Source organism: Amblyraja radiata, chromosome 10, assembly GCF_010909765.2.
Source record: "Amblyraja radiata isolate CabotCenter1 chromosome 10, sAmbRad1.1.pri, whole genome shotgun sequence".
NCBI classification, from domain to species: domain Eukaryota; kingdom Metazoa; phylum Chordata; class Chondrichthyes; order Rajiformes; family Rajidae; genus Amblyraja; species Amblyraja radiata.
Window position 1 is genome coordinate 15,163,378 of NC_045965.1, and position 23,521 is coordinate 15,186,898.

The 23,521-nt window shown below is 41.3% G+C and overlaps 1 protein-coding gene across 5 annotated transcripts in view; it reads left to right on the forward strand.

Moving 5' to 3' along the window:
- The window catches only part of abl2 (ABL proto-oncogene 2, non-receptor tyrosine kinase), a 94,383-nt gene that overhangs the window by 49,033 nt on the left and 21,829 nt on the right, over positions 1 to 23,521 (forward strand). For 4 of the 5 annotated variants that reach the window (XM_033028147.1, XM_033028149.1, XM_033028150.1 and 1 more), the window contains exons 2-3: positions 17,453 to 17,623; positions 22,557 to 22,852. In XM_033028147.1, coding sequence (XP_032884038.1) covers positions 17,453 to 17,623; positions 22,557 to 22,852 — 467 coding nt within the window. Of the gene's footprint in view, positions 1 to 15,355; positions 15,536 to 17,452; positions 17,624 to 22,556; positions 22,853 to 23,521 lie in introns of those variants that run through there. The other variant, XM_033028148.1, reaches the window with a different exon arrangement.

Genomic DNA, 23,521 nt, shown 5'->3' on the forward strand with positions numbered 1-23,521 from the left:
CTCAGCGGGACAGGCAGCATCTGAATTGAATGAATTGAATTGAATTGAATTGAATCGACAAACCTGCATCTCTGGAGAGAAGGAATGGTTTACTATTTCTGTCTCATATTATGGGAATGTTACAACATTTTGAGATAAAAAAAATCAAGCCTGTAATTTATCCCATCAGATAAAGCATAAAAATAACTTTAAATTTGATACCTAATTCACTTTTATATCTTCAGTATTAAAAAGGTTATGGTCATTTTCATACTTGGAAATTAGCATCTTCTTCCTTATTGCTTTTCCATTGACTTAACACAAAAGCTGTGATCGAGGACAGTCAAAAGCCCATAACTTTTTAAAAAAATAAGAGAACTGAATGAAATTTTCGTATCATAAAATTAAAATGAAGCCACACCAAAAAGCAGAATAATATGTTAAATAAACGACATACCTTTTCATTGTCCTGATATTGTGATCCGTGATGTTGAAGGCGTTGAAGGGCTTAAATTCAATCCAGCGACGCAATGTTCCAGCAAATTTTCTTTAAACCAGTAAGGGAAGCCCGAACAATTTTTCTTCATCAGCTAGCAGCCCGAGGAAATCCCTCTCCGACAACCAATACAAACCTGCATTTTAATCCCGCACCCCTCCCCCCCCCCCAAAGCCTCTGAAATCGCATGCACTGGCAGTGGCAGAGTTGGAGTGCTGCTGATGGTAGTTTTTTTTAACAACGCTACATATTATCTATCTTAGTCTCACAAAAATGCACCATTCGTGCGAAGAAAGGTCCTGACCCAAACTCACCATTCCATGTTCTTCAGAGATGCTGCCTGATCCGCTGATTTATTCCAGCACATTGTGTCCTTTTGTGTATACCAGCATCCGCAGTTACATGTTTCTACATTTTCCTTGTAAACAGTCCTGTTTTAGTGTAAACTTAAGCAACGAAGAACACATGTAAGCATTGGCAACCATAATACTTACAGGCTTAAATACATGGTACTCTGGTTCTTTCAACCCAGTTGCTAAAATTTGGGTTTGGATAGTTTCACAATTGTGAAATTGTTTCACCCAAAATTGCTTTGTCCTATTCCTATTTATTGCACATTTTCAGATATTCAGTTGAGTGGGTGGGAGAAGTGGGATGTTACACAACACAAAATGAAGGTTTATTATTATTCGTGTTTTTTTAACCAATATTATGCGCCCACTGTTTAAACTCAAAAATTCTCAATTTAATTTAAATATTTTGAAGTACATCTGTTTAAATTATTTGTATACCCTTGTGTGTACAAGGCTGAAGAAAGAAGAGTCTACTTCAATATCTCCAGAAGGCAAAATCTATTTGCACAATTGGAGGTCTATCAATAAAATTTTCCTTTCCATAAACACTCTGGATGTGTATTCATCAAGACATTTAAAAAAAAGGAGCTGGAATATGCCTTTTGCCTTTTGTACCATCATATAGTATAATCCTGATCAATCATCTATTTCAGTAAGAAAATCTTGCTGCTCCTTGTCCTTTTAATGTTTAGTTTATAATTGCCACATGTGCAGAGGTACAGCGTAAAGCTTTCAGATCAGAGTTGAGAACCATAGTGTTCCAGTAAGGACAAGGCACAAGGATGGCAAGGTGAATGAACCTCGAATGATGAGAAAAAATGTAAATATGGTGAAGAAGAAAAAAGCATATGTAAGGTTTAGGAAGATGACTTGTCCAGTCTTGTACCAACATTTAAAAATATCGTCTTTGATTCCCATGTCCAAATCATCGATACACATTGTGTATATCTGGGGCTGAAGCATTGACCCACAACTACAACGTTTCCTAGACATTGCCTGTCACCCTGAGAAAGTCCAATTTCCCCCCCCCCCTCCCCCTTTCCCTCTGTAAACCAATTTTCAATCTATGCAGCCTTCAATTAAACACGCTTTAATTTTGCACATTAAACTCTTTTGTGGACTTTAAAGATGGCATTCTGAAAATGCAAATACAATGCAGCTATTAGTTCTCCTTTATTTAGTCTATCAGTTACATCCTCAAAAATAAAACTCCAATCCGTTTGACAAACATTATTTCCCTTTCATTAATGAATATTGACTTTGTCAAAACCCATTGATATTTTCAGTTCTCTTCTATCTCCCTCTTTAAATCATAAGGTTATATCTGTCACCCTCCAAATTGCTCGAACCACTCCAAAAGTCATAGAATTTTTGAATACCTGATGTTTGACGTTGGAAGTGTTGCAGCCATACAACCAGGGCATATCCTTCATTCATTTAATGTCTGAGTATGCATTTGCACCAGACATGTAAGAATTTCAAGAGTTTGGAGTATTTGGTCTCCTTGTATAGTAACACAGTACCAATTGTAGCAGAGAGATGACTTAAGGACATAAGTTTGAAGCTGGAATCTTTCTGTAACTCCATTATTGCAGCTAGATAAACTAGACAAATGTTTGAAAGTGGAGTCTCCAGGTTCTCCATCCATTGAGGCGGGAGATAAAACGGGTGTGCAAACCTTCTGTGAGAACTGCATTTCTGCACTGCAGAAATAAGGCTGCAAAGCAGTGAATTGATCTTGTGTTATCTGACCTCGGGGCGGTGTATGCAATTACCAGCAAATTTCAGTTGCAACTTTTACTGTGGTCATTGATATGATGAATGATATAATCAAGTGATATATCAAAATAGGTGGGAGAACTTTGAGCTGATGGTCTCCGTGTCATCTATGCTGCAATGGTAGAGAGTTTCTCCCCAGCATCCAAAAAAAATCATATCACTTGCTGTGATGCAGGATTTCTGATTCCATCAATGCTAAAGTGAAGAATGCATCACTTCATCAATTCCTGGTTCAATCCCACTGTAATTCAATTTTTTTGGAGATTTTATACATCCCATGCCTGGACATGTGAGGTATTTCTCTCCAGGTCAAATGATCAGTGTATAAACTGCATGCACTGTCATGGTAGTGGGAAACTCTGATTTAAGTTAATATGTTCCAGGAGCCGAATTAGGTCATTCGGCCCATCAAATCCACTCCACCATTCAATGACGGCTGATCTATATTTCCTTCTCAACTACAATCTCCTGCCTTCTCCCCATTGCCCCAGATAATCTTACTAATCAAGAATCTGTCAATCTCCGCCTTAAAAATACCCAATGACTGCCTCTACAGCCGTCTATAGCAATGAATTCCACAGATTCACCACCCTCTGACTAAAGACATTCCTCCTCATCTTTCTAAAGGTAATTCATTTTATTCTAAGGCTATGGCCTCAGGTTCAAGACTCTCCTGCTAATGGAAACATCCTCTCCACGTTCACTCTATCGAGGCTTTTCACTATTCAGTAAGTTTCAATGAGGTCCCTCTGCCCCTCATCCTTCAAAACTCCAGCAAGTACAGCCCATTGCCTTCAAACGCTCATCATATGTCAACCCAATCATTCCTGGGTTCATTATGTAACAAGAATCTTTGGCAAGATATTTCTGAAAAATTGAAATATGTGTTATTCAGCGACTTGTATTATTCCACAAACAGTTGTTCAGAGAGTTGACTGAATTTGTGTCAAAGCTGCTAATTAATACATAATACTATAAACCCAGCATCCAAAACAAATCATATCACTTTCAGTAATGCAGGATATCTGATCCCATCAATGTTACAGTGAAGAATGCATCACTTCATCAATTCCTGGTTCAATCCCATTGTAATTCAATTTTTTGGAGATTTTATACATCCCATGCCTGGACATGTGAGGAATATTTCTACATGTTGAAAGTTGTGCAAAAAAAATGGTTCTACATTTCATGTTTTAACTTTGCCTTTACGGTTGTTTTGTTCCTAAAGTACATGCTTATTCTCTCAGAGGGCAGACAATTTGGAGCTGGAGGAAGGACATTGAATGTAGTGTTCACATCTGCAGCATATTTTTAATAAATGCAAGTTCACAAGTTATAGGAGTAGAATTAGGCCATTTGGCCCATCGAGTCTACTCCGCCATTCAATCATGGCTGATCTCTGTATCCTAATCCCATTTTCCTGCCTTCTCCCCATAACCCTTAACACCCATTCTAATCAATAATTTGTCTATCTCTGCCTTAAATGCATTTCTAAACATTTAGGAACACGCCTACTGAGCTTTCGATCATCTACTTACAAAAGAGGATCCGCATTGCACATCAATGACAAATGCTGAGATTGCCTCATTGCTTTCTGTTTGTTTCTCTCCATAGTAACTGCAAGATGATTATGTTTAAACCATAGAATCATAAAGAGAAATGGGTAATCGACTACATAAAAATCATTATTGAAATGTAGAAATCCATATTTGTTGCAGTATATTGGCAGTCGCTGTATTTTTTAAATGTTTCAGAAGTGATTATTAGGTGTATAAGACTTAAGAAATTGAATCAACTCCGCCATTTGATCATGGCTGATCTATTTTTCTCTCTCAGCCCCATTTTCCTGCGTTCTCCCTGTAACCTTTGACACCTTAACTAAATAAGAGCCTCTCAATCTCCACTTTAAAAATGCCCAATGACTTGACCTGGATGGATGTCTGTGGCAGTGAATTCCACAGATTCGCCACCTTCTGACTAAAGAAATTCCTCCTCATCTCCATTCTAATGGTACGTTCTTTTATTCTGAGGCTGTGCCTTCTGGTCCAAGACTATCTCCACCTCCATCTAGGCCTTCCATTAGTTGATAAATTTAAATGAGATCTCCATCTTCTTCACTCCAGCAAGTACAGGGCCAGACGCCGACAAAAGGTGAAAATGCATTTGTGCAGACAACCAAATTTTGAAGGATGAGCCTCAGTTTGCCTTGACAAACATTTTCAAATGCATTTGTGAGGTGATACAAGGCCACTAATTGAGCTTTCTCTACAGCTGTCGTGGAAGGCAGTTCTTCAGCACTGGCAGGACGTCGCTGAAGATGACCCGTGTGACGACTTTGCCTGCAGCAGGGCAGCAGAGAGATATGTTTATAGTTTCTGCAATTGGATTTACTTTTTTTTCCTTGAAGATGATTATAACTAATAAGTCTACTGGCTTCCCCGGTGATAGGATTGTGAATTTGTGACTGAAATTGTTCTCATCAAGGTTTTGACTTTGGGCAGGATGATATCTGCTTTTGAGGCCTGACCATTTTTAAATTGTTGTGGCTTTTCAATGTATTGCTGTTCTGTGTGTCAGCACTGCTGGACTGGATAATTTGATATGAATATATCAAATGCACTCATAGTGATGGTTGAGTTCTTTGAAGTTTCTTTTCAGCGGCCACTGACCCTTTCTCGGATGTAGGAGGGTCTATATCGTTGTTTAGACCACAAATGGTTGACATTGCTCAAATCCCACTTACGTATCCTTGGCACGTAAATTACGCAACCTCGTGGTCGCGTTGAGCCGAGACGGTCGAGTGAAGGTCGGGCGCGATTACGTGCATACGCACAGCCGTCTGGAACGCGTGACGTCATTTGAAGATGGACACAAAGCTGGAGTAACTCAGCGGGACCGGCAGCATCTCTGGAGAGAAGTAATGGGTGACGTTTCGTGTCGAGACTCTTCTTCAGTCTGAAAAGAAGGGTCTCGACCCGAAACGTCACCCATTGCTTTTCTCCAGAGATGCTGCTGGTCCCGCTGAGTTACTCCTGCATTTTGTGTCTATCTTCAATTTTCTTGGCCCCGCTCTGGGAGTAGAAGTGGGGGCGGATCCGGACCGCAACGGCCGTGAGCCACAGGCCAAGTTCGGCGATCGTTTGCCTGATTCTGCTGCTGTTGGAGGTGAAATGTTGCGTCGCGCCAGGGTCTTGGGCCTGTCCCACTTTGGCTGTCAGTTCCGCGACAGGTCATTGGTGCGCGAAGATTTTGTTCACTGCAAGAATTTCGGAGGCCCGCGCGATGTCGGGACCAGCCCCGCACAACTCCATACCCCTCCGGGCTTGTAAGTGGGACCGGCTATATGGTGCCCGTACGCCTCAAGCGACCACGGGGTCGCGTAATTTGCGAGCCAAGGACGCGTAAGTGGGACAGGCCCCTTAAGAATTTACTAATGTTATTATTACCAATGTTTTCCTATACCCATCAACTGTTCTTTTGGTCATGGGCTTTCTCTTGGACTAAGGCACTGTAGCACAGCTCTCACCTTCTATCCTTTCTGACTGTGATTCTCTGTATATTTAGTGTCTCCCTTTCTGTCCTTCTCTCTTCCTCTATCAGGCTGGATTATTGATTTCAACCTAGAGTGAGGTGCAAATTTACACATAAAGATCACAACCGAATTATAATCACCGAGTCCATTCACTTGTTGAGAAACCTCATGAAATTTGAAGTGGTCAGAGGAATAAAGAGATCTCCGCATCTCTGAAAATTGTTTTGAACTATGGATTAATCATGTGCTGTGTGAATCCAGTCTAGACTGAATAAACCAGACTTTAAAATGCGAATACATGCCTGGGTCAGAGTCAGTTGACTAGGTCAGGACTTTCAAGTAAAACCATGTCTCGTGTTCTGAATATTCCTTTTGTTTAAATTTGAGAAATGTAGGTGAAATGCCAAGTGCTTTAACACGAGATACTGTCATGTGTTAAGTGGCACACCCTTCAATCAGGATGCCATTATTAGGAGACAGCATCTGCCATTATATCCATGTTAGGATAAACTACAAATAATTTATGAGAGCTTAATGTTTCTGTATAGTTTTAATCCTTGCATTTTATTGGTTAGCGATTGTCCTTTCAAAAAAAAATCAAACTGATTTCATCAAGCAGATCCATTTAATAGATTGGAGGTAACTTTATATTTCCAAGGAATTAAAATGTTGTCCGTTATACATTTGGGGTTGAGTGGGGTTGAGAAGGAAAGATAGATCAGCCATGATTGAATGGTGGAGTAGACTTGATGGGCTGAATGGCCTAATTCAGCTCCTAGAACTTATGAACATGAAATCAAATGAGCTAATAATGCCATGTACCTAACGCTCCCGGGAGGCCGCGGGGAAGCCAAGCAGCGGGTCCCCGTGTCCGGACTCTGGGTCAGCGCTGCAGAGCTGTCAGGAGTGGACCCCGCAGTGACCGAGGTAGGACGCCGGCCGTCAGGGTCGGGTCGAGGTCGAGGGAGGCGCTGGAGATCAAGGAGGTGTGCCGGAGGTCAAGCTGGTGGTCAAGAAAGGCGTGAGTGGTTGAGGTCAGGGTGGCAGTCGGGGACAAGTGAGAGCCGGCGGTTGGGGTAGAGGAGGGTGTCGGAGGTTGGGCCGTGGTTGAGGTCAAGGAATGCGGCATCCGGTTGAGGTCAGGCCGGAGGTCAAGGTTGAGGGCAGGCGGAGGCGGTCGAAGTCAAGGCCACGGGCGCTGGTGGTCGTGGATGGGTTGGTGGTGGGTGCTGGAGGTCGGACGTGCCGCCGAAAACAAAGGGGGATCAAGTGTGGGGGAACCACCAAGAGGGAGATCAAAGGAGAACCTGGCGTGGGGAGGGGGGGCCGAGACCTAAGGGGACCACAAATGTGATACTTTGTAACCGTTCTTTATGTGGCGACTCTTTGCATACCTTAGGTATGAAAAACAAAGAATCACACTGTGACATGTCACATGTGATAATAACGTATCATAAAGTATAATTCATTCATTCATTCATTCATTCAGTTTTGGAGGTGACCATAACGATAATGCATATCATTTTTAAAACACTCTCATGCTAAAAATAATGTGAACATATGAACATCCTTAGCAGCTGGGCAGATTGTGGGTCTCTGAGAATTTGTGAATAGACAACTGAAGGGTTGTCAGGTGTTAGCTGCTGTAAGATGTCTGGGTGTGGTTGTAGTAGCTGGGACACATCGTGTCATCATTATTGCCTCAGGCAGTGGCCAGCTGCTGGAGGCAATGAAAGACTACATTGTTCATTTGTAACGCCAACTCGGATTGGCCATCAAATTAGCAGGAAGTGGTGCTTAAAGTGCCCTAAATATAGACTTGCAGTTCGTCCAATCCAGGTTTTTTATGTACCGGGGAGGAGTTCAGACGATGATCAAGGATGCAGCTCAGTTGAAAAGGACAGCCATTATTTATAGTTAACAGCTCGTTTAGAATGGATTGGACACTTTGAGATTTGTTTGGAAAACAAAAATTTAGGATTCTATGCCCAATGTGGTTCTGAAATCATGTACTGGAAGCTCATGTTGTGTGATCTTGCTGGAGCAGGTCCCTTTTATTTTCCTTTCTGCAGAGGAGGTAAAATATACTTCAACATGTAGTTGTTTAGAAATTTGATTTTTTTTTTGGTTCACCATTTAGTGGTATTTTACTGTGATAAAATGGCATGTTTTTGTTCATTATGTTTTAAGAAAAGGTCCGACCAGCAAGTCATATTTAATCAAGACTTCTTAAAGGGTCTGTCCCACTGCGGCGACCTAATTTGCGAGTTTAGAAGAGTTTGCGCTCGACTCAAACTCGCAGCATAGTCGACACGTGGTCCTAGGAGATCACTGGAACTCTCCTTCATGCTCGAGGGATGTTCCCGCATACCCGCGGCCTCAATTTGGTCGAGGAAACATTTTCAGCATGCTTTTCGGCATTGTTCTTTTGAACTCGTAGTGCAGTTGGGTCGCTAGGCAGTCGAGGTAGCTATAGGCAATCTCGTTTGCTGACCGGGCATTTTAATTGACCGGGCAGTTCTCATTTCAGAACCAAGGAAAACCGACCGGTAATGTTAAATGCCCGCTAAACTTTATTATAAGTTGTCTGGCTTCTTAAAAGTGTCTCCACTCCTCCTCTCCACTTCTCTCCACTTCTCTCCCCTTCTCTCCCCCTCTCGCCCCCCTCCGTGCGGATTAAAACTCTTGGAGTATATGTTTTATATTTAGGAGACATTTCTTTAGTCAGAGGTGGTGAATCTGTGGAATTCATTGCCACAGAAGGCTGTGGAGGCCGTCAGTGGGTATTTTCAAGGCAGAGATAGATAGATAGATAGATTCTTGATTAGTACAGGTGTCAGGTTGTGGGGAGAAGGTAGGAGAATGGGGTTAGGAGGGTGAGATAGATCAGCCATGATTGAATGGTGGCGTAGACTTGGTGGGCCGAATGGCCTAATTCTACTACGATCACTTGTGACCTAATGATCCTGGATAAAACCCATGCAGGTCACGGGGAGAAAGTACAAACTCTGAACAGCGAAGCACCCATGGTCAGGATCGAACCTGGGCCTCTGGTGCTGTAAGGCAGCAACTCTACCACTGTGCCACCGTGCTGGCCTTTTGTCTGTTATTATCCTGGTTCGTCATTCTTTCCACATTTCTGGAAATTAGCAGCATTGATCATTCCATAAGTGGCGGGAAGCTTAGTAATGCATGAACCCAAACTCATGGTCAGTTATAGTCCTAGAGTGATACAGTGTGGAGAGAGGCCCTTTAGTCCAACTTGCCCACACCGGCCAACAATGACCCAGCTGCACTAGTCCAACCTGGTCCATATCCCTCCAAACCTGTGTACAGACTTTTATGGTTTGTGGCACTGTTGATGGCACCTTCCATCATTTTTTATTAACTGAGGATACTCTCATCCCTGGTGACTGACTAATAATGACCCAGTCTGCTGATTGGCATCTGAATTTGCAGTGAAGTCATTTCATGAAGGAAATGTCTGTGGCTCTGTATAAATTTTGAAAATGAGAGATATTCATTTCAAAGGCGATTAATTCACAACTTTACAAAAGTCTTACATTTCTTAAGGATTACTTTGTCATCGTTCTATGGGTCTAAGCACTTATTCACAAGTTGCTGAACCTTTGGCTGCTGTTAAACAGAAAACAACTCAATCAGTTTAGCACAAAGTAAACCGAACAGCAAAGTTAAGGCAAATGATAAATAGCATCATTTCAGGAGACCTTTTGGCTAAGTGGCAGCTCTTTTGGAGGGAAGTGGAGGTAGTCCTGTTCTCTTTTAATTGTCAAGTATTTCTATTTGTTTTCTGCAGGAATTTATCCAATTTCCCCTTTGAATGCAGCTATTGAACCTGTTTTTCATCATCCTAATTATGTCCAATTGTAATTAGTCACTGTAAAAATGGGGTTCCCCTTTTGGTCATCTCCGTTTCTTGTTTCAATTATCCTAAATCTCTGCCTTCTTGTTATTCAGCTTACAGTGCTATGTACAGTTTTTTCTTTAGTTAATCTATCTAAATCCTTCATGCTTTCAAATACCTTTCAAAACTTCCCTCTGGCTTATCTGTTTTGAGCAAGTATATACATTTTATACTGGATGATAGGATCGTATCCAAACTATAAACGTGTGTGTGTATATGTATGATTGTTAGTACTACTCTGCTGTTCGGCACTGCTTTCTGGTACAGGTTGAACACAGATTTTCCAGAAATTGATAGACGCCCACCCCTATAATCCGGACAAAATTACGAGAGCTCAGTTGAAATTTCTGAACTGCACCATAGAAGTGACAGCAGGTGAGAGGGGAGGTCAGCCCACAGTGACTGAGCGCGTTCTGTCGGTGGCGTTGTCACCTGGGGCTACGACACAAGCCTCAGCTGGGTCACCGGACTGTGTGGTGGCTGAAGAAGGGCTTGCTGGTGCACCTTGCGAGTCTGGAGTTTGGTCGGAAGCCAGGGCTCTAAACGGCCAGGGAGATGATGGGAGCGTGTATGGGTCAGCAGGTCATTCCATTCACATTCACTTTATATTATATATTTGTTTTATTTAAGTTTCTGGCACTGCATGGTGCTTTAGAGACACGGGAGGGTTGTCATTAGCGGGCCAAGGGTGTATTGACGTTTCATTATTACTTGGTGTGGAAAAACAGATAATCCAGAAAGGCTGGATTGAGGATGCCGGAAGATTGTGTTCGACCTGTAATTGAAATAACAGGGCAGCACTACTCAGTTTAAAATGAGCAGTTGCTTGTCGAAACTCACCAACCCAACTTTTGCTGCTTCTCATTTGTATTTGCTACAGTTATGAAAGGAGAAGATAATTATTAATATTACCAAGCATAATGTACAGGTTAATTTAAAATATTGAGAAAACAGGATTTGATTGATGTAAGTTAATTCTTTGAACTCTTCTATTCTGTAACAATATCTCGCACCTCATTTTCACACAAAAGCATTGATTTAAATACCCATATAGGGCGATTGCATGGTAGGTCAAAAGGTCAAAGTGCGTGACGCACGGAGTCAGTCAAGCGTACTGGAGGACAAGCAAGCCTCCGCCATACACTCGTCACACGCAACACGTACTACCGCCTGGAAAATACCGTCAAAATGGTCAAGTTTCTGTTCTGTTTAAAATTGTGGGAATAGGGCTAACCGTGACATCAACATGCACACTTGAAATAAAGCATTTATTAAATACATTTACTTTGCAAACAGGTGATCAAAGGATCATGGTACATAGGGCCATGAAATGTCATTGGCGAGTCTGATGAAAGAAAATCCCGGCTTTTTAGGCGTACATTAAAAATGAGGGCAACCAGAGCGAATGCAGGATCACCCAAGAATAAAGGAGGGAATTTAAGCCAGGACTCAGAGGGTGTAGTCAAGATACTAAATGCGTATCTTGCTTTTGTAGTCATAAATGAAAACGATATGGGGGTAGAGTCAGAGAGTGATGCGGTGTGGAAACAGGCCCTTCGGCCCAACTTGCCCACACCGGCCAACATATCCCAGCTGCACTGGTCTCACCTGCCTGTGTTTGGTCTATATCCCTCCAAACCTGTCCTATCCATGTACCTGTCTAACTGTTTCTTAAATGTTGGGATAGTCCTAGCCTCAACTACCTCCTCTGGCAGCTAGTTCCATACACCCACTACCCTTTCTGTGAAAAAGTTACCCCTCAGATTCCTGTTAAATCTTTTCCCCTTCACCTTAAACCTATGCCCTCTGGTCCTCGATTCAGCTACTCTGGGCAAGAGACTGCATCTACCCGATCTGTTCCTCTTATGAGAGTGAGAATAATCTGGAGAACACTAAGATGCAACGGCAGTTTGAGATCAAGAAGGAGACCATATTGGAACTCTTGAACAGGATTGAGGAATATAAATCCTCAGGGACAGATGGGGATTGAAAGACGCAAAAAATGAGATTACAGGGGCCTTGATGAAGATCTTTGTGCCTTCTTTAATGTGAGCAAGATCCCAGAAGACTGGAGAGTAGTCAATGCTGTTCTTTTCTTTAAAAAAGAAGTCGAGAGAATCCAGGAAACTATAACTAGTGAGATTCACATCTGAGGTCGGGGAATGCTTGGAGAGGATGCCTTGTGATAGGAATTATTTGTATTTAGAAGAAAATGGAAAAGCTCAGGATAGTCAGCAAGGTTTTGTCCACTGGAGATCATGTCTTATGAACTTGATCGAGTTTTTGAGGAGCTGCTCTGCCCATCTCTGTAGTTGATACATATACACACACACTTTTATAGATTGGATATGATACTATCATCCAATATAAAATGTATATGCTTCCTCAAATCACACACACTAGTACTTAGGTCGAGTCATTGTTATAATATTAAGACTGCTGCATACAGCTGTGAGACAAATGAACCAGTGATATGTTTTTGATCCTTTTAGGTGGAGAATAAATTTTGCCTAGGATATTTCAAGATGTCTTCTGTCACATTATGCTATGATGTTGTTTGCATTTATTTGAGAGAACAAATATGGCCTAATGCTTCATTTGAAAGACAGCGATTGTGATGGTGTTTGCTGTACTGAAATGTTAACATGGATAATGAACCAAATTCCTGAGGGTATTGTTACTTCTATGTTTGAATCCTATTACTGTGTAAGGCTGAAGTATGATTGATGTACAGGAAGTTTGTTTAAATTTGTTTAGATTGTGAAAGTTTGACAGTGATGTCTTCATGGGATAAGTGCTGTTCTTCGTAGCTTGAAGTACAAATTCAAAACCCGTTTAACGTGGATAGATTTTGATTCTGATGATGGTAACTGTGGAAGGCTCAGCATGACTGGCTTGGAAAAATAGTTGTGTGGTGACAAATGAAAAGTCTATGAAAGACATGCATGAGCGAGACATTAAGGTTGAAATGTTTCTTAAAAAAGTAAGCAATTATAAATAAAAAGGCCAACAGTAGATTATGTGCACACTTTAATTAATACGGCTTAGTTTAACCCGCCGATGATTGTGTAACTCGTGGATTAGGTTGCCCAAGTGGGACAGCCCCTTCCGGCTGTGGAGGGGAGATTGCCAGAGGTGATGAGACTGGCAATGGTCTGGGAGATGGTGTTCAGCCACAGGATCATGAGAGATGACCGAGAATGGACGCCTGGCCTCAGCATGGCAAAGGTCACTGTGACGGCAAAGAAGGTCAAGATACATACTACCTTAGCAATGTTTGGCTCCATTAGGAATTATATATTTGTTGATCACTTATAGCTCGTGTACCCTGCATTGAAGTTGACCATTGATCATCAAAATGTCTGGTTGTGTTATGTCTGTACTCCAACTGTGAGCAGGATTACTTTGGAGTTACAAAGTGGGGCCACCTCTTATGCCCAATGGTGGCAACCTCCATCACAGCGCCTGCTGCTCTGCAGGATATGCAGCTGACAGTCCTGCTTGTGGATTTTTGTAATAGTTGAGGAACAGACACAGGCGTAGCCTGATGGGCACCTTCTTGAGCTGTGGGGTTACTGTTTTCCAATGATGGGTCTGATGTGGCTCAGAAATTAGAACCATGGTTACATAATGCGTTTTAGAAATTGGTCAACCCAGTTCAGGCACATGGTACTCTGCAGCTGAGTATGAGATAGCGAGAGCAAATGTTACAAGGTGCGTTGTGACATCACTGTTACTGTTTTCCATTTACCCTAAAGAAAAACATGATGGAATTGTTCATGTTTTATATAATAATGCTCATATGACATTTTCCAACTTCGAAGGCACATCAAAACTGCTCGTTAATGCCTTTTCTGGTGTATAAGAAACGCCTTTATTTTGATCTACTGACCATTAATGAAGGGCAATTAATGACAACGTTAATACATGTGACTTAGTGGTGATGATTAACACTGATTTCTTTGCTGTTGTTTCTTGGTTGACAAGGTTACAGTATTTGAAAAAATAAAACAATACAGGAAATTCAGATTCAGCGCAACCTCTGGGTGTTTCCAACATTTGCTGTTTTTATTGGAGTCAAGGGAAGGTATCTTGAAGTAGGTTTGAATTGCTGCCGTGCACCCTAACGAGTGGGTCATTTTTGAGTGATTAAAGCATATGGTTTCAACATCCCTTATTTATCATCACTGATTTAGATCCTGCACTTCGATTAAAAAAGTGTTTTTTGCAATCTCTTAATGTTAGGTTTGTATTAAAGCAGTTAGAGAAGCATTGGTAAACCACAGAATTCTTCCTTCAAGTTAATTAAAATTACCCAGGCGTATATGTTTCATTGAAACATCAGTCAGGAATGCAGTGCAGATATAAAAGATTTATCTTTTTAATTCTGGAAAACTGAAATTAAAACTGAGCAGAAAGTCTTAGACAAGATTTCTAATTGGAGCTCGGCCAGATGAATATTGAACAAGATCTGTGGCATTGGCCCAAATCAATATCAAGTGGGGGAGAAACTACGACGATATGACTGACCCACAAAACTGCAGATGGAATCTTGAGAAAGAAACAAACTGCTGGAAGATTTGTTTTTTGCCTGAGCTCCTCCCAACAATCTTTTCTTTGCTCAGGGCTGTATAACTATTAACAAAACCATATGACCCACTGAGTTCCTCCAATCTGGAGCTTTGCGCAAGATTTTAGCATCTGCAGTTTTGTGACTGTCATTGTGTTGTTCAAAGTAGTTTGTTGCTCTAATTGGCTGCTGACAATAGTATTTATTTGAAAAGAAAGCTCTTTGGGCATCCTTAGGCAAGCTGTTATTTGAGGGCATTTGTTTCTCTGGAAAAGCAATGCATTATAAACTGAAAAAGGAAAAAGTAAGTTCCTACAACATAAACTGCTCATCCACCATTTTCTACCTTTGCTGTGTGGAATAGAATAAAATGCAAGAAAAACAATTGCCTCTGATCTTTCCATTAATGACTGATGTGCTATGCCTATAAGGGTTTCCTGTGGTTTGAACATAGACATGTTGTCCTATGTTATTTAATTCTTCACTATTTTGTGACTATCCACTGAGGAATGTTCTCTATGAATAATTATTGTAGCTGGGCGTCAGGGATTTGAGTGTGTAAAAGAAAGAATCTGTTTTACGACAAGCCTCTTTTCCTACGTGTTGGTAACTTCTGATTCGATAGGATGTAACGAACCCAAGCATTTGTCCCGTAGATTCTTTAGAATCTTACACCCACACAGCTATGTCAAAATCAGAATCTGAAAAATGCAAGAGAATGTCTTTAACAATATCACTTGAAGTGGAGCTTCATCTTTGACAGAACCAACAAGGATGAGCTCTGGGGCAGTTTTGCTGCCGACCAGTAGTTTTGAAGAAGATTGGCATGGGATCACATGCTCTTTTATTGAGATTTCTCCTGAGCCCCTACCCTCCCCTTCAGAGTTCTATAATTTTAAAGGTACGTGATGAAGCATTTGATGTAAAAATGTATTTTTTCTCATTCTGATGTGCACATTAGTAATAAATTAGATTCAGCATCAGCATATATTCCCTTCAATGTAGCATTAACAGAAGTAAGAAACAAAGTAAATGCATGAAGTGCATTTTAAAATGTTGCTAGAAATTAGAGTTTTTTCCGGTGTTATGAATGCATTGTTGGGCATGATAAATAATTGTTAGGTATAGAAATTATGTTTTCAAGGATTTGCTTTTGTGATTAAGAGAACGGCAAGAATTGAGATGAGAAATATAGCCTTTGCAACCTCGGTATTGATACTGAGACCAGGTTGAACAGAAATCAACTGCGCTGTCATATGTTTTGCAATTTTAGTGAAGGTGCCTTTGATTAGTTGCTATATGCAAATCTTAACTAAATCCTGAAATGAAGCACAGTTTAAAATGCTAAATTTGTATCTCCTGCCTGGATATAAAAAATGAATCACTCATCAGTCAAGTTTTAATTGTATATCAATACAATTTTGTCACCTGTGAATTGGGATGATGTATTCTTGTTTTTTTCGAAGCAAAGACACTTGAAATTAGAATTTTTATCTCTTTATCTACCGTACTCAGTTGGCACTCTAAATATTTGATCTTGTCATCATTTTCTTTACTTGACTTATTTCATCTTAAATCTGGAGCAGAGGCAAGATGAAACACTTGCTAATGTTGCTGGGCATGCAGTGGAGAGCTGGTGCAAGTGAATGATTTGGAAATGCCGCAGGTTGAATTTCATTCCTCATAATATATATACAAACTTGTCCAAAATATCACCAATCTCCTATTATTAAGCACTCGTCGAGGAAATCCTGTGCAAGTGTCTCTAAGGTATAACTGGAAACAAATGTAATCCTTGGGTCACTTTCCAGTTGTTTCATGACACTTTAACATCGGGCAAATTATTTATTTAAATATGACCAGGTGGATCTTAATTTATAAAAGATTAATGCTCCTGCACCCCATTCATCCTGTACATTGAGCTGTACTTCCTTTAATTCCACTCCAAGACAAAAATGGATGTTTTCTTTCAACCGTTCATTAAGAATGTTTATCACATTGTGTGGGTACAAATGCATCTTCTACGGCCAAGCACTTCCACCACGCATTTTGTGTTTTGCACTTGGACTTTTGTTTGTCTTTATATCTTTATCAAAGTTTGCAATTTTTTGTTAGTAAATTTTCGGTCAGTCTTCAGTAACTAGGATACTGGTTACTGAGGTTTTGCAGGGTATCTTGTTTTTGAGTTTTTGATTAACCAATTCAACTCTGTCGTGTACACAGACAGATGCACAGACTGCCCCTTGTATTGATCCTATTATTCATATCACAATAAGATTGCATGAAATCCTGCTAAATTGTTTGCCACTAATCTTATCAAATGCTTAATGCTATTAAAATGCTTAATATTACTGCATTCATTCCCTCATAGGGTACAGTGACATAGTATTATGTAGCAGAAGATAGACACAAAATGCTGGAGGAACTCAGCGGGACAGGCTATCTTTGGTTTAAACCAGCATCTGCAGTTCCTTCCTACACATAATATTATGCAGCAGATTGGCATGCAGAGATCTAGAGCCACGTGTTCAAAACCAATCAGCAACGGGAGAACTGAAAATGAAATAAATAAATAAATCTGACCACAATACCTCTGATTATTGAAATGAAAACATCTATTCACTAATGATCTTTGGAGAAGGAAATCTGTCTTAAACCTTTCTAGCCTATGTGTGATTCCACAATCGTATCAATGCAGTTGACAATCAGTCCAGGGACATTTACTTGATGACACCCAGCCACAACCTGTGAAAGAATAAATCAAATCATGATCGCTTGTTTAAATATTACTCATAAACTCCATTCTCTCTTTTTACAGAAGCTTTGCACCGCCCATTTGGTTCAGACATTGATTCTCAGACACTGACCGAAGCAGTGAGGTGGAGCTCGAAGGAGAATCTTCTCGGAGCTGCTGAAAGTGATCCTAATCTATTTGTTGCACTTTATGACTTTGTTGCAAGTGGTGACAATACACTAAGCATTACTAAAGGTAAGCCGCAACCTTTCTCCATTCATTTCTATGTTAATCTGACTCTAACATGAGGCCAACTTTTGCATTATGGGAAAGACAATTCAATAAAAAAACATGTCCAAGCATGTAGTGGAAGCAAGTCATCTTCAATCCTCAGGGACTGCCAGTGAGAGAGAAACATCAATAACATTTGTATTGCTATCGGCATCTTACTGCAGTAAAAATTTGCTTCCTAAACTGAACAGTTTGTAGGCCTGACAGTAGGTTTGGCCAAAGACGTTGGTTTTAAGGTGCAATTTAAAGGAGAGAGACGAATCAGAAGCTTGGATGTTGGTATCTGTCAATGATTGATTAAAATTGAGGAAAGGCCAAAAAGCCAGAATTAGACGAACACAGGTATCAGCACTCATCTAATTTTGAGATTAGAAGAGACAATGCCACTTTGAAAGCTATATTATTTCCTGTTACACGACAGAACAAATATTATGTTAGTTCTGTCACTGCATCGTGGCTACCAGCCCATCTAATTCTGTCGCTGCATGCATAGCTAACCTAAATGCTGTATGCCTGAGACAATCAGTTAATTTCCTTAAATGAACTATAGAATTAACTTGTTGTAACAAGGTACTGCGGACGCTGGTTTATTAAAAAAATACGCACAGTGCTGGAGTAACTCAGTGGGTCAGGGAGCATCTCTGGAGAACATTGCAGGTGATAGTTTGGGACAGAACCCCACCAGCATGATTGTGGATGTGGCGGGGGGGAAGGGGGGGGGGGGGGTGTGTGGAGGGGGACGGAACAAGCCGGGAGAGAGGAGGGGCAGGACAAAGCCAGGCAGGTAATAGGTAGATACAGGTGAGGGGTGGGAGGGGGGTTGATAGGCAGATGATTGGACAAAGGTCAGAGATGAAAAGACAGATGTGCGACAAAACAATTGAAGAGTTGTGAATTGTGAAGGAAGGAAGGAATGTACCTGGGAGGGGAGGAAGACTGAAGAAATAGGTGTGAGAAAATAGCAGAATTTATTGTTCATACCTTGGTGTTGTAAGTTATCCCAGTTGAAAATCAGGTGCTGTTCCTCCAGTTTGTGTGTGGATAATATGGGAAGGGAAGAAGAGTTAAAGTGGTTAGCAACCGACAGTTCCAGTAGACTTGGCAGACCGGGTGCCAGTTTTCGGCGTAACGGTCGGCAAGTCTATGCTTGATCTCGCCGATGTACAGGAGGCCATATTGGGAACGCCGGATGCAGTCGATGAGATTCTATGTGCACGTTAATCACCTGGAAGCACTGCTGGAGTCGCTGCATGTAGGTAAGGGAGGAGGTATCGGGACATGTGTTGCATCTCTTGCAGTTGCAGGGGACAGTACCTGGGAAGGGATATTTTGGGTGAGAAGGGATGAGTGAACCAAGGAGATGCATAGGGAGTGGTCTGTGCAGAAGGCAAAAAAGTGTGGGCATGGAAAGATGTGACTGGTGGTGGAATCATGTTAGGGGTGACGGAAATATCCTACGATGATGTGTTGGATGCAGACACTAAGGTGAGGACCAGGGAAACTCTATCCTTGATCCGTCTGGGGGAGGGGGGATGGAGAGAGCCAAACTATGGGGCACAGTGGAGATGCAGGGTGACAAATCCCATCTATGACAGCAGGGTGGAAACCACGTTTACGAAAGAAACAGGACTTCTCAGATATTTTAGAATAAAAGCCTTGATGGAGTTTTGGTGGAAATGGAAAATTTCAGAGCGGGGGGTAGCATCTTTGCTTGAGGCAGCATGGGAGGAAGTGTAGTCCAGATAACTGGGAGTAGGTACGTTTGTGGTCGACATCAGTCGATATTCTGTTCCCTGCGATGGAGACAGAGAGATTAAGAAAGGGGAGAGATGTGTCTGAGATAGACCCACCAAGTTACTCCAGCACTTTGTTTAAATGTATTTGGGAGGACTGGCATGATATACTACTTACTGTGTGTTTTGAAATTGATTGAGGAAAATCTGATAAAGCATTAAAAGCACGTTGCTCTTGGAGGTTTAGATGTAAAAAGTTGCAATCTTCCAACGCTTAAAACGAGAAGGCACAAATTTATGTAAGACTTGCCAGCTGCCATTGCTATCTACACAGATATTCTTTTTAGAGGTAGGACAGCAGCTTTAAACTAGTAGCAGAACAACATGATAAATTCTGGATAGAGATCTTAATTCCACTTGAATATTTTGTCTGGTTTGAATAATTAATTTCTCACTGCACAAGTACAACTTTGTTTATTTTAATTTATTGTCACGTGTACCGAGGTACAGTGAAAAACCTTTTCCCTGAGCCACAAACATGAATGATGTTCTGAGCTAATTGGCAGAATTTCATTTGTACAATCCGCTTCATTTAACTGTACCTTTTAATCTGGGCAAAGCAACTAAACATAGGTGTAAAGATGCTAGCCTGGGACTTGCTGCTTAAAATGCAGGCAGCTCCCCAGATGACACACCACAGGTTCAGAACTTCATGTGCAAATTTCAATGTAAAAGTTGATAACTTGCTGACAGGTTCCTCAGGCAAATCTGTCACGACGCACAGCATGAGCTTGCTGGAACTCCCCAGCATTTAAGTTGGGGAATCTATTTGCAGATTCTTCGCTGGTCAGTATTGGCACTTAATCTGCAAGCCAGTTTGTTTGAATTGGAGATCTTGTAGCTGCTGGAAAGAAAGGTAAGAGCAAGTTATGTTTTGTATTTGCAGTGTTAGTTCCAATGATGAGGCCTTTTCTGATTCTCTTTTATTAATTAGTTTTGAAAGTATATGAATACAAGTGTTAAGAACTTTGATGGATGGAAAAGTCGTGGCATTACTTTGTCTGTCAAAGGATTTATTCAGCAGTTTTAAGGGCAGATATACATGCCCTAATTACATAATGTGCTGGTGCTGGTGCTGGAAGGAGCCTTATCCTAGAACATGACCATATCAATAAGGGTCAAAAACCTATCATCCGTCAAGTGTTCTTCACATATACCAGGTAAATGTGGGACCTGCTTAACTAGGTGACAAGTTGCATGCATTACATTTTGGGCCATGGTCTGTTAAGTGGTGAAAGGGACAAAATGGTTTAGTATTTCCTATAGATCTTAGGGACCAGAATTTAAATCCAGCTGAGACTGATGGGATGTAAATCTTCATCAGCAATTGGAAACATCTATTTTTTTTCCCTAGGATTGAACGTGTTTTTTTTCCAACTGCAGTTGTGCCTCGTACTAGAGTTCTGTCAGCTGAGATAATTTTCTTTGGGATTTTTAGTTGATTGGAAACTTTTGGTCATGTAAAATATATTTTAATTTTTGATCTATTTGAAGTTGTCCCAAGGATACGAACACTCAATTAATGTACAGCCTGTGCATTTGGGCCACCAGGAGGGTGGGTTTGCCAGCTGCTGTATGGCTACAGGCATCTACTGCCCTGTGTTTTGTCAGGCCGCAACAATATCTGAATTGTTTTTAGTTTAGTTTAGTTTAGAGCTACAGTGCGGAAATAGGCCATTCGGCCCACCGGGTCCCGTCGGCCAGCGATCCCCGCACACTAACGCTATCTCCACACACAAGGGACGATTTTTACATTTACCAAGCCAATTAACCTACAAACCTCTACGTCTTTGGAGTGTGGGAGGAAACCGAAGATCTCCGAGAAAACCCACACAGGTCACGGGGAGAACGTACAAACTCCGTACACTCGAATCCGGGTCTCCGGTGCTGCATTCGCTGTAAGGCAGTAGCTCTACCACTGCACCACCATGACCGCCCTAACATAAGCATAGGCCAGCCAAGGGCAACATCAAACAGACTGTTGAGTCTGTTTTAACTTGATGTTGCCCTTGGCTGGCCTATGCTTCTATTTAAATATATTGCCAGGCAGCCAAATTTCCAAGTTGCAAACTGTTCAGGTTTAACAGAACCCCTTTGTAACCTGGGGAGCGCCTTTACTTTGTTTGCCTCCACTGGAACAAAGTGCCTTGCATATCCCATCAAACTACACAGAGAGTACAGTTTATGTTTCTTGAATCCTTCTAAATTGCAGTGCTTGGTGTTCTAAATTGGCGGTGGTTGAATAGGATGGTTATAGACAGCCAAAGCTGATTATAAGATTGATGCACTATCTAGAATTTACCTCCAAATTTGATAGATAGAGGGAACTATTCCAAAATTATTTTATTTAGTGGATATTAGATTTAGTGGATATTAGATTGAGATCTCTAACGTGAAAAGTTATACATACTCCCAGTGGGTAAACTGGTTGAGATGGCCAACAACTGGAACATATAGGTGACATGTCCAATGAGGATGGGTTTATTGCAGATGGTTGGAGGAGAATTAACATTGCTAAGTGTGGCCAAATTTCGATGGATGTTGGTAAAAGGGATGGAAACATTAAAAGAAAGTACAGGAGAAGGCCTTCGAGTCAACACCGCCTTTCAATATGATCGGCTGATCATCCAAAATCAGTACCCCATTACTGCCTTCTCCCCATATCCCTTGATTCCCTTAGCCCTAAGAGCTAAATTTAACTCTCTTGAAAACGTCCAGTGAATTGGCCTCCACTGCCTTCTGTGGCAGAGAATTCCACAGATTCACAGATGATTTAATTAATATATTATCATGGAACCTATTTAATCAAAATTTATAAAATGTTATAAAATTCTCTCCACAAATTGAGAGAGCATTTCCTTTATATTTGCAAAGGAGATAGCAGGACCAGTGAAAAGATATGTAAGGATATGTAGAAATGATGCCATAACTTTATACAAGGATGTATCAAACAACTACAAGTCCTGTGTTTGGTTTTAATATCATTGTATGTGTGATAGGTATTAAATCTTTTTTTTACCTGACTGCAGAAATAAAACAGATATTACTGAGGATCAAGGAAGTTACTTGAGTATTTCATCAGGATTTCATTCCTAATTCAACAGGTGAAAAGCTGCGTGTACTGTGCTATAACCAGAATGGTGAATGGTGTGAGGTGCGCTCAAAGAATGGCCAAGGATGGGTCCCCAGCAATTATATTACGCCTGTTAATAGTCTGGAAAAGCATTCCTGGTACCATGGTCCTGTCTCACGTAGTGCTGCTGAATACCTGCTGAGTAGCCTTATCAATGGAAGCTTTCTTGTTCGAGAAAGCGAAAGCAGTCCAGGACAACTATCAATATCCCTCCGCTACGAGGGCCGAGTTTACCACTACAGAATCAACACTACACACGATGCCAAGGTCAGTTGTAAATCTGTCTGCATGTCCTTTCTCTTTCCTTACTTTGTTTGCTTTCGGTTATACACTTGCCTGCCCTTTTCCCTATTACCAGAAATTGCACAAGTTGGTATTGGTAATAAACTAAGAGCCTTTCCGGATTATCCGTTTACTCGACCAACGGAGGTCACGTGATAATAATTCACAATAATAATAATAATGCTGGCTATTGTTCCTGCTCGGCATATCGATTTATCCAAAGAAGGGAGAAGATGGGAGACATGAGAGCACAGTCACCGGCACAAAACGTAAAGTAAATGTGCACTGCAAACCGGGCTCTACTGCTGTTTAGGGACTTCTTTGCTGGACTCTCTTCGGCCCTGAGCTGAGCCCACTTGATCTCGAATTGAGCAACTCGCAGCTGTGAGACTCGTACACGCTCCCAATCAGATTTTTAAAACAAACATGAGAGAAAAAATATTATTTGGGTCACAGCGGATAGATCCTCTTCTTGTTCCTCGGCCTTGTGCTGCCATGACAGCGTCAATCCCTCAGCTCGAGCTTCCAACAATGCCCTGGTCCAGGTACCACGCAGTGGGTCAGAGGCACAGCTGCATAAGGGAACAACACAAAAATTGGCTTGCGTGTTGTTCAGGTGTTCCAACAGGAAAAGATAGAGATGAGTGTTGGGGG